The following is a 17,399-nucleotide window of genomic DNA, read 5'->3' on the forward strand; positions in this document are numbered from 1 at the left end:
GCTGGATATACCACTGTGCGGTCTGTGCTGGATATACCACTGTGAGGGCTGTGCTGGATATACCACTGTGCGGGCTGTGCTGGATATACCACTGTGCGGTCTGTGCTGGATATACCACTGTGCGGTCTGTGCTGGATATACCACTGTGCGGTCTGTGCTGGATATACCACTGTGAGGGCTGTGCTGGATATACCACTGTGCGGTCTGTGCTGGATATACCACTGTGCGGTCTGTGCTGGATATACCACTGTGCGGGCTGTGCTGGATATACCACTGTGCGGGCTGTGCTGGATATACCACTGTGCGGGCTGTGCTGGATATACCACTGTGCGGTCTGTGCTGGATATACCACTGTGCGGGCTGTGCTGGATATACCACTGTGCGGGCTGTGCTGGATATACCACTGTGCGGGCTGTGCTGGATATACCACTGTGCGGGCTGTGCTGGCACCCAACACCATGTTGCAGTGCAGGAGATTCCTGCAACAGTCCGAGGCGTATCTAGGGGAAGCGGGGCGGGGGAAGGTGGGGGGGTTGCGGGGGCGGGGGAAGGTGGGGGGTAGGGGGGGGCCCCATTTGGAAGTTCGCACCGGGGCCCATAACTTTGTAGTTACGCCACTGCCCAATAGTGTACATAGGAATCCATGTGCCACACAGCAAAGAACTAATTTGGCCACCTGAAGGTCCTCTGAATGCTATGACCATAACCTACCAGGTTCCTGCGATTGTGTGATGGAGTCGTCATCCTTGAATTTGAAGTCAATAGTGTACTGGCAGATACCGGCCTAAGGTATGCTATTCACTGGGAATGTATGTATGTATGTATGTATGCATGTATGTACGTACGAACGAACGAACGTACGTATGTGTGTATATATATATATATATATATATATATATATATATATATATATATATATGTATGTACTGTGCTCAAAAAAATAAAGGGAACACTTAAACAACGGAATATAAATCCAAGTAAATCAAACTTCTGTGAAATCAAAAAGTCCACTTAGGAAGCAACACTGATTGACAATCAATTTCACATGCTGTTGTGCAAATGGAATAGACAATAGATGGAAATTATTGGCAATTATCAAGACACACTCAATAAAGGAGTGGTTCTGCAGGTGGGGACCACAGGCCACATCTCAGTACCAATGCTTTCTGGCTGATGTTTTGGTCACTTTTGAATGTTGGTTGTGCTTTCACACTTGTGGTAGCATGAGACGGACTCTACAACCCACACAAGTGGCTCAGGTAGTGCAGCTCATCCAGGATGGCACATCAATGCAAGCTGTGGCAAGACGGTTTGCTGTGTCTGTCAGCGTAGTGTCCAGAGGCGCTACCAGGAGGACACAGGCCAGTACACCAGGAGACGTGGAGGGGGCCATAGGAAGGCAACAAGCCAGCAGCAGGACCGCTACCTCCACCTTTGCGCAAGGAGGAACAGGAGGAGCACTGCCAGAGCCCTGCAAAATGACCTCCAGCAGGCCACAAATGTGCATGTGTCTGCACAAACGGTTAGAAACTGACTCCATGAGGATGATCTGAGTGCCCGACGTCCACAGATGGGGGTTGTGCTCACAGCCCAACACCGTGCAGGACGCTTGGCGTTTGCCACAGAACACCAGGATTGGCAAATTCGCCACTGGTGCCCTGTGCTCTTCACAGATGAAAGCAGGTTCACACTGAGCACATGTGACAGATGTGACAGAGTCTGGAGATGCCATGGAGAGCAATCTGCTGCCTGCAAGATCCTTCAGCATGACCGGTGTGGCAGTGGGTCAGTAATGGTGTGGGGTGGCATTTCTTTGGAGGGCCGCACAGACCTCCATGTGCTCACCAGAGGTAGCCTGACTGCCATTAGGTACCGAGATGAGATCCTCAGACCCCTTGTGAGACCATAAGCTGGTGCAGTTGGTCCTGGGTTCCTCCTAATGCAGGACAATGCCAGACCTCAAGTGGCTGGAGTGTGCCAGCAGTTCCTTCAAGATGAAGGCATTGAAGCTATGGACTGGCCTGCCCATTCCCCAGACCTGAATCCGATTGAACACATCTGGGACATCATGTCTCGCTCCATCCACCAGCGTCACGTTGCACCACAGACTGTCCAGGAGTTGGCGGATGCTTTAGTCCAGGTCTGGGAGGAGATCCCTCAGGAGACCATCCACCGCATCATCAGGAGCATGCCCAGGCGTTGTACAGTAGGGAGGTCATACAGACACGTTGAGGCCACACACACTACTGAGCATCTTTTCCTTGTCATGAGGCATTTCCACTGAAGTTGAATGAGCCTGTAATTTGATTTTCCACTTTGATTTTGAGTATCATTCCAAATCCAGACTTCCATGTGATATTCATTTTGATTTACATTGATAATTGTTATGTTTCATTGTTCTGAACACATTCCACTATGCAATGAATAAAAATTTGCAACTGGAATATTTCATTCAGAGATATCTAGGATGTGGGATTTTAGTGTTCCTTTTATTTTTTTGAGCAGTGTATATATACAGTTAGGTCCATATATATTTGGACAGAGACAACATTTTTCTAATTTTGGTTATAGACATTACCACAATGAATTTTAAACAAAACAATTCAGATGCAGTTGAAGTTCAGACTTTCAGCTTTCATTTGAGGGTATCCACATTAAAATCGGATGAAGGGTTTAAGAGTTTCAGCTCCTTAACATGTGCGACCCTGTTTTTAAAGGGACCAAAAGTAATTGGACAATTGACTCCAAGGCTATTTCATGAACAGGTGTGGGCAATCCCTTCGTTATGTCATTCTCAATTAAGCAGATAAAAGGCCTGGAGTTGATTTGAGATGTGGTGCTTGCATTTGGAAGGTTTTGCTGTGAAGTAAACATGCGGTCAAAGGAGCTCTCCATGCAAGTGAAACAAGCCATCCTTAAGCTGCGAAAACAGAAAAAAACAAGCCGAGAAATTGCTACAATATTAGGAGTGGCAAAATCTACAGTTTGGTACATCCTGAGAAAGAAAGAAAGCACTGGTGAACTCATCAATGCAAAAAGACCTGGGCGTCCACGGAAGACAACAGTGGTGGAGGATAGAAGAATAATCTCCATGGTGAAGAGAAACCCCTTCACAACAGCCAACCAAGTGAACAACACTCTCCAGGGGGTCGGCGTATCAATATCCAAATCTACCATAAAGAGAAGACTGCATGAAAGTAAATACAGAGGGTTCACTGCACGGTGCAAGCCACTCATAAGAATCAAGAATAAAAAGGCTAGACTGGACTTTGCTATAAAACATCTAAAAAAGCCAGCACAGTTCTGGAAGAACATTCTTTGGACAGATGAAACCATGATCAACCTCTACCAGAATGATGGAAAGAGAAATGTATGGCGAAGGCGTGGTACAGCTCATGATCCAAAGCATACCACATCATCTGTAAAACACGGCGGAGGCAGTGTGATGGCTTGGGCATGCATGGCTGCCAGTGGCACTGGGTCACTAGTGTTTATTGATGATGTGACACAGGACAGAAGCAGCCGAATGAATTCTGAGGTATTCAGAGCCACACTGTGTGCTCAGATCCAGCCAAATGCAGCCAAACTGATTGGTCGTCGTTTCATCCTACAGATAGACAATGACCCAAAACATGAAGCCAAAGCAACCCAGGAGTTAATTAAATCAAAGAAGTGGAATATTCTTGAATGGCCAAGTCAGTCACCTGATCTCAACCCAATTGAGCATGCATTTCACTTGTTAAAGACTAAACTTCAGACAGAAAGGCCCACAAACAAACAGCAATTGAAAACCACCGCAGTGAAGGCCCGGCAGAGCATCAAAAAGGAGGAAACACAGCGTCTGGTGATATCCATGAGTTCAAGACTTCAGGCAGTCATTGCCAGCCAAGGGTTTTCAACCAAGTACTAAAAATGAACATTTTATTTAAAATTATTGAATCTGTCCAATTACTTTTGGTCCTTTTAAAAACAGGGTGGCACATGTTAAGGAGCTGAAACTCTTAAACCCTTCATCCGATTTTAATGTGGATACCCTCAAATGAAAGCTGAAAGTCTGAACTTCAACTGCATCTGAATTGTTTTGTTTAAAATTCATTGTGGTATTGTCTATAACCAAAACTAGAAAAATGTTGTCTCTGTCCAAATATATATGGACCTAACTGTATGTACACTGTATACATATATATGTAAAGACCTGGTGTAGATCTAGCCAAGGATGTCCAAATAATAAGTGTCCATACGTAAAGATTAGGTGATCAACTCATTAATCTCTGGTGGCCCCGTAGATTTGCCTCCAACACCAGCAATCAAGAGTCCATCCCTGAACATCCAATTACCAGTCTTGGTTTAATATGTCTTAAGGTCCAGTGGAATCATATGTAGTATTCCTGGTGGTCTAATGGTCTGTGTCCTAATATCCACGGTGGACTAGCATCTTAATAAAAAATATACCTGCTGGTTCAAAGCAATAAATGAAATCAATCTATGGCCAATAGGCAATATACGGTGAGTTATCAAATATTCTAAGAAATAGAATTTATATAGAAATACACAATCACCACTTTCACTAAATTTCTAACTACACATAAAAAGAAAATCCTCTTCTCACCAATTATAGAACCAGCAAAATAAACAACAGAGTACTCCTGTAACGTCTTCCCAGGACAGTTGAAGGTCAAGGCATAGGCCAGGATTGGGTTGAAGTAAGCTGCAGTGTACTGACCACCTAAGAAAAGAATTAAACACAATGAGAAGTAAATTACTTAAGAATAAAACAGTCATCATTATGTGAGAGGAATTATTTTACCAGTTATATAACTATTCCCATAGCAGCCATTCATGACTGAGATGGGACTACCTAAGTGAGCTGATCTCCTCCATAACTTCAATAGATGTGAAAGATAGTTGTGGGAAAAGGGTAGTCGCAGCATGCTCAGCTATTTACTGCAGTCATTGCCACACAAAGACGGATATTCCCATCTCAGCCGTGAATGACCCCTTTTAAAGAAGAAATCCAGTGAAAAACAGTCATCTTAGTAAATCTAGATCCTTTGCAAAGGTGTTGCCTTCAAAAATTGGTTTTTCAAAATGGCGCCAATTTTCTGCCCATTTCACTAAGAGGACGTTTATTATCAGCTGTGATACAGATACTATGGGGTTGCAGCCCAGCCACCAGTCAGCATCTTAGCAAGCCTGCTAGACTTTAATCATATCACTCTTTGGGTTTAACGAAAATTTGTATAGGTGGCATTAGTAGAAAGAAGGCTTATCACAAAACTAATACCATAAAAATTAACTTTTATTGAACATATTAAAATCCAAAATAAACTAAAAGTGCCGTAGATAAATGGAGTAGCAAGAAAAAGTCAAAACGCCAGAATTATTTTTTTGGATCGCCGTGACATTGCATTAAAATGCAGTAATGGCCATTAAAAGAATGTGTCTGCACCGAAATGGTATCATTAAAAACGTCAGCTCAGCGTACAAAAAAATAAGCCCTCACCCAACCCCAGATCACGAAAAATGGAGACGCTACGGGGATCAGAAAATGGCGCAATTTTTATTTATTATTTTTAAACAAAGTTTGTAATTTTTTTTCCCACCCCTTAGATAAAAAAGAACCTAGACATGTTTGGTGTCTATGAACTCGTAATGACCTGGAGAATCATAATTGCAGGTCAGTTTAAGCATGGTATGCATGATTCCTCGTCCCCATCCTTGCCTGTATGGCTCCTTATTCCCATCCTTGTCTGCATGATCCTTATTCTTAATCCTTGTCTGCGTGGCTCCATATTCCCATCCTTGTCTGCATGGGGGGGGGGGATGCGACATCATCACCTATTGTGATTGGTGGATCATATGCTATCAGCTGTGTATAGAGGTGACACCTGTCATTGCATTCCTGACTGCAAGGATAATGAGACTTCTGAAAAGGCTATAACTCAAGAACCGAAGTACGAGTCCAAAATAGCCCCAGTGACCAGTGACCTTCGGTCTGTCGGTGAGCTGGCTGTGGCTTTTAGCCTTATTTTTCTGAAAATGGAGATACAGATATATATATATATTTTATCCTAAGCAACCTAAGCAAGTCGTTTTTAACAGGGTCCAGTCATCCCCGAGAATGAATATGTGAGATATATTACAATGTTTCAAAATAGAGAAGATGTCTTCTCAGAATTATGGGCTGTAGACATGTATCAATCATAAAGATTTAATATAGTTTACTAATATGTCCAAAAAATAATATACCGTATTTTGCGGCATATAAGACGCACCGGACCATAAGACGCACCTAAGTTTTAAAGGTTGAAAATAGGAAAAAAAATATTTTGAATCAAATAACGGGGTAAAATATTTAATAACATAAATAACATAATATTTCACTAATGCAAATGTAAACAGAACTCAGCAGCAACATTAACAACCATTACTGATTTAAGTACAGAAACTCCTCAGTCATCAGGGAACCCCAAGAACTCCTCATCACTACTGTCCGAATTTAAGAAGCTCGGTTCCTCAGAATCACTAGTATCACTGTCTTCACTCTGTTCATAGAGGATGTCATCTTCAGAGCCATCTAAGGCATTGCTGATGCCACATTTTTTGAAGGACTTTACAATGGTTTCATCCTTAACGGACTGCCATGAGGTTTTCACCCACTCACAAACTTGGTGATTGTGGGCCTCTTCATTCGTCCAGTTGGTGTCAAATCATGGTTTCCAGCAGCCATCCATTTATTCCACTCTTCTCTCATGAAAACTTTAAATGGCTTGTTGATGGAAACATCCAAAGGTTGCAACTGACTGGTAAGCCCCCCAGGAATTACGGCAATATGGGTTTTCTCTTCTTTAAATCTCCTTTTTGTGGCTTCAGTGATATGTGCCCTAAACTGGTCCAGCACTAACAGAGCAGTTTTTTTCAGAAGCCCTCCAGGACGTTTGGACCACACTTTTTCTATCCATATCTTCATGCCATTTTCATCCATCCATCCCTTGTCGTGAACATGGACAATGACTCCTTTTGGGATTGCCTCTTTTGGCATGGTTTTTCTCTTGAAAATCAGCAGTGGAGGCAATTTGGTGCCATCTGCACAGCAGGACAACACAGCTGTATAATGGGTTTTCTCATGCCCTGACGTCTTCACGGCTATAGTTTTGGCACCTTTCACATCAACCGTTTTGTTTGACGGAACATCGAAGGTCAATGGGACTTCATCCATGTTGCCAATCTGAGTCATTTCATATCCATTTTTCTTTCTTGCTTCCAGTACAAATTTGTGAAAAGACACAATCTTGGTTTCGTACTCTTTAGGCATTTTTTGTGCAATCCTAGTTTTTGTGCGCATAGCAAGGCCACATCGCTTCATAAATCTATAGCACCATGATGGTGATCCTGTGAAGTCCTGAATGCCTTTCTCTGCAGCAAGACGTTTAGCTTCATAAATGATCATTTTTGTCGATACAGAATATCCATTGTTCCTGTGACGTATGATCCACTCTTTCACATCCACTTCTAAATGTGGCCACTTTGCAGCTTGCCAACGTAAACATTTTTTATCTTTGTCCATTTTCTGCAGCTGATCCTCCTGTTTCCTCCATTCCCGTATCATTTTTTCAGTCGGAGGTGGCCCGAAGTGTCTCTCTGCTGCCCTGTTGCCATGTTCTTTGGCATACTTCACTACCTCTAGTTTAAAAGGGATTTTATATGAAATCCTTCTCTGCTTTGACATCTTTCCAGGAGAGTACGGTAACGTACGGTATCTTTCTGCAAGAAAATACAAAATTATGGTATCAGTACGGTACTTTGTCCTGCTGCGGACACTGTTATGGTGGGGGATCTGCTGCTGGAGGGCCACAGGTAGTGCTACACTCTTTTACCGAACAACACCCCACCAAGGAGAACATCTGCAAGGAGTTTGTATGTTGTCCCCAGGTTTGTGTGGGTTTCCTCCATATTCTCTGCTTTCCTCCCACACTTCCAACATATACAGATAGAGATATTGTGAGCCCCAATGGGGACAGTGATGATAATGTCTGTAAAGCGCTGTGGAATAGGATAGTCCAATATACGGTACCGTAGGCAATGCATAATAAAAAATACGGTAATACCGATACCGTAATTGACCACCACCGTAACTCTGTGGTACGGTAATTTTTCAGTTCACCGTATGTGTGAGTTTTTTTTAGAAAGCTGGAGTTTTTATTGGTACCAATTATTGGTATGGTACCGTACTTACGGTATGATTTTCAATCACTTTTTTATGCGGCGGGATGAAAAAAAAGTGTGTGTACAGATTGGTGACATTTTTTGATGGATTAAAAGGGTTTTTCAGGCACCATTTGCTTCTGGATTGGGAAGTGAGTAGTGCTGACATCCTACCATCAAAGTGAACCAAGGCACCGGCATGACACTGTAGTTACCGTACCAATCATGCATCTGTCCACATGTGAATGCAGCTCACCTCCCAATGCGGAAGAACCGTAAACACTATGGTATAAAGGGAACCTGACAGCTGATACATGCTACCGTAATCCACGGACAGCATGCATCAGACACTGGCAGTATGATCTACCGTACCGAAAGCCAGGTATGGTATGCTTCACTTGAAATGCTACAGCATTTCAGAGAAAAACACACTGTACCGTACCTTTGGCTTTTCCCCTCCTGCTGCCAATCACTGACAGGTCTCTTCCTGTATGAGCACGCAGTAAGAAAATTGTCACTCATTGGGAGCGGATGGGGACCTGTCAGACTAGTCTTTAGGTGGCTTTTAAAGTACGGGCTGTTCAATGCATAGTTATCATGTACGGTATTAGCGTAACAGTGGACTGTATGACTTTAGCCACTTTTTTTTCCTCTGAAATGCTGTGGCATTTCAGAGAAAAAAGTGGCTAAAGTCATACAGCTTGTTGCTACACTAATGCATGCTGCCTACGCATTGGACAGCCTATATTTAGAAAACATCACCTTTAATACCGTATGTCATAGGTGCCATTTATTGTACCGTATGTTTCCACGTTCATTCAGGAAACGCAGTGCTTTGGACGCAGCGGATGCCCCGCTCCACCCAAAGCATCACCCCCTGTTGTAAGCGTGGTGATTCCGAATGTGTTCATTGAGCACATGCGGAAGCACCACATCGTCTCCGCAAGATAGACATGCTGCAGTCTATAAAGACGCGCCGCATGTCCGGATACACAGGGCCGCCGTATGCGGCCCTGCACGCATAGTGGAGATGGGATTTCATAAAATCCCCTCCATTATGCTGTAACATCTGGATGCTGCGGATTGGATGCTATGGATGTACGCAGCTTCCAATCCGCAGCAAATCCGGATGTATTATGCCACATGGAAACAGGCCCTAACTCCCAACATGCAGCTCCTGTAACATGCTGGGAGTAAGGCTAGGTTCACATTGCGTTAATGGGTTAACGCTAACGGACTGCGTTGCACGGCAAAATTGTCGCAATTAACGCCATGCAACGGGTCCGTTAGCGCACCCATTGACAGCAATGTGATTTTTCTCTGTAGCGCATCGCTAGCGCATGCCATTTTTGGCACGCGCTAGCGATGTGCCGTTCTTTTGTGATGGACCTCGGACGCTGCGCTAGCGGGGACACTGAACGCGGACCCTAAGCAAACAGTGCGTTAGCGCAATCTGCTAGCGCTATGCGCTTAACGGATTGCCCTAACGCAATGTGAACCTAGCCTTAGAGTTCAGGAGTGTGAGTGTTTTAGTGTAACGTTTTTTTTTTAAACTTTTAACTCAAATTACCGTGAAGGGAAGACGTTCTCCTATCCAGATCACAAGCCGCAGTGACAACAGTAGCTGGTGAGACAGGGCCAGTATGTCACTGCAGCACGTGACCGGATGTGAGAGACCTCCTACTTCCTGTTTAGCGTCGCCGCAGTACAGCGGCTGCTCTAGACACCTCCAGGAGCTGCTCCACCAACAGACCTCACCGACTCCACCGGCGGCTCCCACAATGCCGCTCCACCGCCGGCGGCTCCGCCAGGGCCGCTGCACTGCTGGCGGCTCCCGCAGTGGCCGCTGCACCGCCGACAGACAGCGACTCCGCCGGAGGCTCCCCCGCTGCTGGCGGCTCCGGCTGGGCTGCTGCATTGCAGGCGGCGGCAGTAGTGGCCACTCCAGCAGGGCCGCTCCGGACAGACTTCAGTGACTCCACCGCGGCTCCGGCAGTGGCTGTAACTCCGCCGGCGGCTCCCATACTACCGCTTCACTCCCGGCGGCTCCGGCTGGGCCACTGCACTGCAGGCGGCTCCCGCAGTGGCCGCTCCGGGACAGGCGTCCGTGACTCCACTGCTGGCAGCTCCGGCAGGGCCGCTCCACTGTCGGCGGCTCAGGCAGTTGCTGTAACACCGCCGGCGGCTCCCGCAGTGGCCGCTCCACCGCCGGCGGCTTTGGCAGCGCTGACAGACCTCCGTCCCAGCTCCTGCGAACCCCATCTAAAGGTACATTCTATATATAAGACGCACCCTCATTTCCCCCCCGAATTTGAGGGGGGAAAAGTGCGTCTTATATGACGCAAAATACGGTAGTCTGATTTTATGGTAAGCTGTCTAGAAAAAAATATACAGTCAAGCTGGCAACCCTGACTTCGACTATTCAATGAAAAATGTATGCACTTAATATTGCTTTCAAAGTCATCGATATCCAAATTGCTTCTTCAGAGAGGAAGAGGAATTGAACTCTATAGCGCCACTTGTGGGAAGCAGCAATCTTACCAGTCATTCTTGACCCATTGAAATGTGACTTCGTACAAAAGTCAAATCAGAATCTCAATTTGCAGACACAGTGTTTTGGGGTATTGCCCCTCATCAGTGCCAAATATGAGAACCAATTTGGTTAGGTGAGAGGCTCTGGACCGAGGATAAGGGGTAACATTTCTCCTTGTGGAGAGTGACATCCTGGCTCTGGCATGACAAAGTTATTTGACGTGCTACTCTGGGAAATTTAATATGCAAATTGCCTCCTCAGAGAGGAAGAGGACCTGTACTCTACAGCAACATCATCTATAAAAATCTATAAAAATTGATACGCAGTAAGGTTTTTCCTATAGCAGACTGCCTAAATTTTATCATAAATAAACATCCTTTGCCTGCAGGGAATTTGGGGCTCTGTACCAGGAAATCAGAACTTTGACTTCCTATAAAAATACAGTATAAATAAATAATCAGTACACTATAGATAAAAGTCATCAGAAAAGAACTTGGAATCTATATATGAAACTCGAAATGCATGTAAACATCTCAAGCAGATCACAATCCAACATTTGTATAATATTCATCCTCTAAAGCAAATTTCTTAGAAAGCTAGGATGTCATTCCACAACATGGTGCCAAAATATCTCATGACAGCTCTTAATAAAGACTGCAACCTCCTTTTAGGTTTATGCATTCACCAATTTAGGCTGCTTTTTCTGTGTGTGCCCAGTTATCAGCTCATCTCTTCTAAAGAGATTGGACAAAAATTGGTTACAAAGACATTAACACCAGAGGCCAATACTACATCTTACCAACAGCAGTAGTGACACCAACAACCTATTTTATAGAAAATGAGACTAACTTGCATTCATTTTAATGAGACAATTAGTAGGAATGAGAACTAGTGATCTCTGGCATTTTTCCTACACTCGTCCCATTTTTCATCCTGTGGACAAATGTGGACTTTAGGAGCCATAGACGTTAGGTAGGTGTTGGACCCTTTGTACATGTGCATACTTTATTTGGGGAGGAGTGGAGCAACGTGCAGTGTTTCCAGTATCTTATTTCATGCAAGAACAGACGTATCAGGCATTTAAACTCAACATTAGTGTTGAGCATTCCGATACCGCAAGTATCGGGTATCGGCCGATACTTGCGGTATCGGAATTCCGATACCGGGATTCCGATACTTGCCGCGTATCGGATACCGGAATCGGAAGTTCTAAGATTCAAAAAGCAGAAATTCAGCCAATGAGATTGATTCCAAGTGTGGGCACATCCTGTTTAGCATGGAGGGCATGAAACTACTGGCAAGGCTGTGATTGGCTGGTGTAATGATGTCATGATGCAGTTTAAAAGTCGCTGGCGCCATTTTGCGATCACTCTGCTGTGAATTCAGTTAGTGACAGGACGCTGTTTGCTGACTGAGGGACAGTTTAGAGATAGCGATTTGCTTCTTTGTGCTTTCCAAAGGCTAATTTAGCAACCGCTGTGTTCACCTACTATTCACCTTGCTTTTGCCTTGTAGCGCTGTTTTCACAGCGATCTGCAGGGTCTGTGTGTGTGTGTGTGTGAGTGCAGCCCAGTCTCCAGTCTGAGTGCAGCCACATAGGCCATCCATAGTTGGTTGTATTCAGTTCAGGGAGGGTGGTTCATTGCCTCATACTGTTCCTTTTTTTTTTTTTTTTCCCAAGTAGTGTAGTCTGCTGCTAATTTATTCAAAAAAATCCTATTAGTGTCTTTCCACCCGTCTCCAGCTAATTTGTGGAAAAACACTACATAGGATAAAGTAGAGGAGGGTTTTTGGGCCTTGCAGCGCCGTTTACGGCTGTCTGCACGGTCTCCGTGTGACTGCAGCTCGCCCTGTAATCTGTGAGCAGCTGTAGCCTGGTTGTCTCCAGCTCAGGGTTTTTCACTGCGTCATACCGCCAAATCAATTTTCTTTTTTTTCAAAGTAGTGTAGTCTGCTGCTAATTAATTTAAAAAAATCCTATTAGTGTCTTTCCACCCGTCTCCAGCTAATTTGTGGAAAAACACTACATAGGATAAAGTAGAGGAGGGTTTTTGGGCCTTGCAGCGCCGTTTACGGCTGTCTGCACGGTCTCCGTGTGACTGCAGCTCGCCCTGTAATCTGTGAGCAGCTGTAGCCTGGTTGTCTCCAGCTCAGGGTTTTTCACTGCGTCATACCGCCAAATCAATTTTCTTTTTTTTCAAAGTAGTGTAGTCTGCTGCTAATTAATTTAAAAAAATCCTATTAGTGTCTTTCCACCCGTCTCCAGCTAATTTGTGGAAAAACACTACATAGGATAAAGTAGAGGAGGGTTTTTGGGCCTTGCAGCGCCGTTTACGGCTGTCTGCACGGTCTCCGTGTGACTGCAGCTCGCCCTGTAATCTGTGAGCAGCTATAGCCTGGTTGTCTCCAGCTCAGGGTTTTTCACTGCGTCATACCGCCAAATCAATTTTCTTTTTTTTCAAAGTAGTGTAGTCTGCTGCTAATTAATTTAAAAAAATCCTATTAGTGTCTTTCCACCCGTCTCCAGCTAATTTGTGGAAAAACACTACATAGGATAAAGTAGAGGAGGGTTTTTGGGCCTTGCAGCGCCGTTTACGGCTGTCTGCACGGTCTCCGTGTGACTGCAGCTCGCCCTGTAATCTGTGAGCAGCTATAGCCTGGTTGTCTCCAGCTCAGGGTTTTTCACTGCGTCATACCGCCAAATCAATTTTCTTTTTTTTCAAAATAGTGTAGTCTGCTGCTAATTTATTCAAAAAAATCCTATTAGTGTCTTTCCACCCGTCTCCAGCTAATTTGTGGAAAAACACTACATAGGATAAAGTAGAGGAGGGTTTTTGGGCCTTGTAGCGCCGTTTACGTCTGTCTGCACGGTCTCCGTGTGACTGCAGCTCTATCTGTTGTCAGTTCAGCCCCCAAAAAATAAATAAATAATAAAGTTCACCAAACACACCAGTTACACCACTTTACATTTCTGTAGGCCACATTAGCTCATATTTGTGTCTAGTCCACACTTTAGATAATTAGTGCTTCTTATACCTGTTAGGAGGAGTTGCTCAGGAATAAGCACACAAATCCGTTAGTACTTTTCTGCTTATCTTTATCAGTCAACCAAGATGAAGAAGGCAGTGAGTAAGGCACGGGGGCGTGGGAGCCGTCGCGGAGCAGGGAGGGGACGTGGGGATTCTGTGCCTGCTGCGGGCACCGGTGACTCATCAGCACCCACTTTCACCAGGCAACAGTCGTTCATGCGAAGCTTTGTGTCCGAGCGCCGTACACCGCTGCTGCGTGAAGAACAAATTGAAGCTGTTGTCGGATGGATGGCAGCTAATGCATCAACTTCCATTAGTGCCACATCCTCTCAGACACAGAGCACTGGAGAGCAGCCATCTGTCTCTTCACCACCTGCCAAATTGCCCAGGCAGACAGAGAGCCCAGGACAGGAGCCGTCTCTACTTCTGTTCTCTGAATCTCTTGGCTTGGAAACAGGGGGCCAGCCAAGCAGCATTGGAGAAATGGAAGAAGAGGCAGGGTGCAGTGATGCCCAACAGCTTTTTCTGTCTTCCTCTGAAGAGGCGGGTGGGCCAGTGGCTCCGGTCACCACATCGCAGGCCGCATCAGCTGATGATGACACTCAGGTGCCACTTACTGGTGCGTGCTCTGCTGCTGAGACTACCCAGGAGGAGCAGTTGGGGGCAGAGGGTAGTGTAGATGATGAGGTCCTCGACCCATCTTGGCGTGAGGGACAGGAAGGTGGTGGGAGCAGCTCTGAGGAAGAGATTCCCCGTACGGCCCAAAGAGGGAGAGGGAGGGGGAAGACTGCGGATCCTGCAGCCTCCGCTTTGGCACCCGTTAGGAGCATGTCTCTTCCAAAAGCCAAAAAGGGCGCTCCCAAGACTTGCAGTGCCTGGTCCTTTTTTGACACAGTTGCAGATGACATTTGCTATGTCAGATGCAACGTGTGTCATCAAAAAGTCAAAAGAGGTCGAAATGTCAGCAACCTCAATACCTCCAACATGTGGAAACATGTGCGCAACAGGCACCCGGCGGAGTTAGAAAAACACACTGAAGAGGTAGGCCAACCAACAGCGGCAGCTACCACCTCTTCAGCTCGTGTTGCCTCTTCCTCTACCTCACACGCAGCTGGTTCGGCGTCCTCCCAGGATCGCCGTGGAAGAACCTCTGCCCCTGTTGTCCAGAGACCCGCTGTAATTCCACCCGCAGCGCCACTTTCCCAGTCATCCACACACTCCCAGCCCAGTCTACAGCCATCGGTAGTACAGGCATGGGAGAAAAGGCGGCCTTTCTCGTCAAACCACCCACGAGCACAGGCTCTGACTGCAGGCATTGCCAAACTTCTGTCACTGGAAATGCTGTCATTCAGGCTGGTGGAGACTGACAGCTTCCGTGACTTCATGTCATTGGCAGTCCCACAGTACAAAGTGCCCAGCCGCTTTTACTTCAGCAGGCAAGCCGTCCCTGCCCTGCAGAAGCATGTGGAGGGACACATAAAACACGCGCTACTGAACGCCGTCAGTAGCAAGGTCCACCTCACCACCGATGCGTGGACCAGTCAACATGGACAGGGGCGATACCTTTCCCTCACTGCCCATTGGGTTAATGTCGTTGAGCCGGGTACAGACCGTGCGAGTGGCGCAGGACGTGTCCTGCCCACTCCAAGGATTGCAGGAATCCATTCTGTACGCATTGACTCCTCCTCTTACACCAGTTCCTCAGAATCATCGCTGCAGGAGCCGTCACAGTCCACCTCCACATGGACCCGTGATGAACGTGTACCTGTTACGACCGACATGAGCACAGCCGTGGCCAAACGTCAACAGGCCGTCTTGAAATTAATTTTCTTGGGGAATCGTAGCCACACAGCGCAGGAGCTCTGGAATGCCATCAAGCAGGAGAGCGATGTGTGGTTTGTGCCAGCGAATCTCCAGCCAGGCATGGTAGTGTGTGATAATGGCCGAAATCTGGTGGCAGCTCTGGGCCTCGGCAACCTCACTCACATCCCATGTCTGGCACATGTGCTCAATTTGGTCGTGCAGAGCTTTTTGAGGGACTATCCGGATCTTGATGCACTGCTGCACAAGGTCCGCCTAGAGTGTGCTCACTTGCGGCGTTCCAGCACGGCAAAAGCGCGCATTGCGGCTCTGCAGCGCCGACACCGCCTGCCGGAACATCGCATCATATGTGACCTACCTACCAGGTGGAATTCCACGTTACATATGTTGGAGCGGTTGTGTGAGCAGCAGCAAGCTGTAATGGAGTACCAGCTGCTTCAGGCGCAAAAAAGTCGCAGTCAGCGCCGTACAGACTTCACAACCACAGAGTGGGCCACTATGAATGACGTCTGCCAGGTTTTGCGTCCCTTTGATTATTCCACGCGGATGGCGAGTGCAGATGATGCACTAGTCAGCATGACTGTCCCCCTTATCTGCCTGCTTGAAAAATCACTGCAAGCGCTAAGGGATGATGTTGTGGAAGAGGTGGAGGATGAGGATTCACCATTTCCATCATCTTCTGGACAGTCAGCGCCACGTGGTTCCTCACAAACGCGTAGGCAGGGGACCGTTTGTGAGGAGGATGAGGAGGAGTCAATGGAGGAGGAAGACATCCGTCCAGAGGAGGGAGTTACACAATTGTCCAGTACTCAGTGTGTACAGCGAGGGTGGGGTGATGACGAGCGGGCAGAGATCACGCCTCCAGCAGGGGACAGCGTTTCTTGGGCAGTTGGCAGTCTGCAGCACATGGTGGATTACATGCTGCAGTGCCTGAGAAACGACCGCCGCATCGCCCACATTCTCAACATGTCTGATTATTGGGTGTTCACCCTCCTCGATCCTCGCTACCGGGACAACGTAGAAAGCCTCATCACACCGTTGAACCGGGAGCGAAAAATGCGGGAGTACCAAGACACACTGGTCAATTCCATCATCTTCTCCATTCCAACTGAGAGAAGTGCTGCTAGTGCATTCCAAAGCAGCTCAGTGCGTCCAGGCCGTGGTGGAGGCTCTGCACAAAGAGGGAGCAGAAGCAGTGCCTCTGCCCAAGGCAAGACCAGTATGGCCGAACTGTGGCACAGTTTTCTGTGCCCGCCACAAAAGTCTACACCATCACAGACGGCTCCAGTCAGCAGGAGGCAACGGTTCCGTCAGATGGTGACAGACTACATGTCTTGCCCTCTTGCTGTACTCCCAGACGGCTCTTCCCCTTTCAAGTTTTGGGTCTCAAAGCTGGATACATGGCCAGAGCTAAGCCAGTATGCATTGGAGGTGCTGTCTTGCCCTGCGGCCAGTGTATTATCGGAACGTGTCTTTAGTGCTGCAGGTGGTGTACTAACTGACCGTCGCATGCGACTATCCTCCGATAACGTTGACCGGCTTACTTTCCTGAAAATGAACAAGGCCTGGATCTCGCCGGAATTTGCCACTCCTCCTCCTGATTGAATAATTAGGTCACTGTATACGTTATCCAGGTCTCCTGTTGTGTTCATCTTTCTACCACCTGAACTTAAATTCCTGGGCTCCAACACCGCCAGTTGAGGCTCAGACGTGCCGTCTGCACAGTCAAAACATACGACCCAGTGTTATTGGGTTTCAGTAACGTCAGCTGATCCCCAGCTGTGTAGCCGGCAATGTGTCATGCGACCGCC

General features: G+C 46.7%; 1 protein-coding gene across 1 annotated transcript in view; it reads right to left on the reverse strand.

Annotated features, from left to right (window-relative positions):
* AQP12B (aquaporin 12B) overlaps nt 1-17,399 on the reverse strand; it is a 36,624-nt gene that overhangs the window by 2,403 nt on the left and 16,822 nt on the right. The window contains exon 2 of the mRNA XM_077291223.1: nt 4,610-4,726. Within this exon, the coding sequence (XP_077147338.1) occupies nt 4,610-4,726 (117 nt within the window). The remainder of the gene's footprint in view (nt 1-4,609; nt 4,727-17,399) is intronic.

This window comes from Ranitomeya variabilis, chromosome 2, assembly GCF_051348905.1.
Source record: "Ranitomeya variabilis isolate aRanVar5 chromosome 2, aRanVar5.hap1, whole genome shotgun sequence".
Classification (NCBI taxonomy): Eukaryota; Metazoa; Chordata; class Amphibia; order Anura; family Dendrobatidae; genus Ranitomeya; species Ranitomeya variabilis.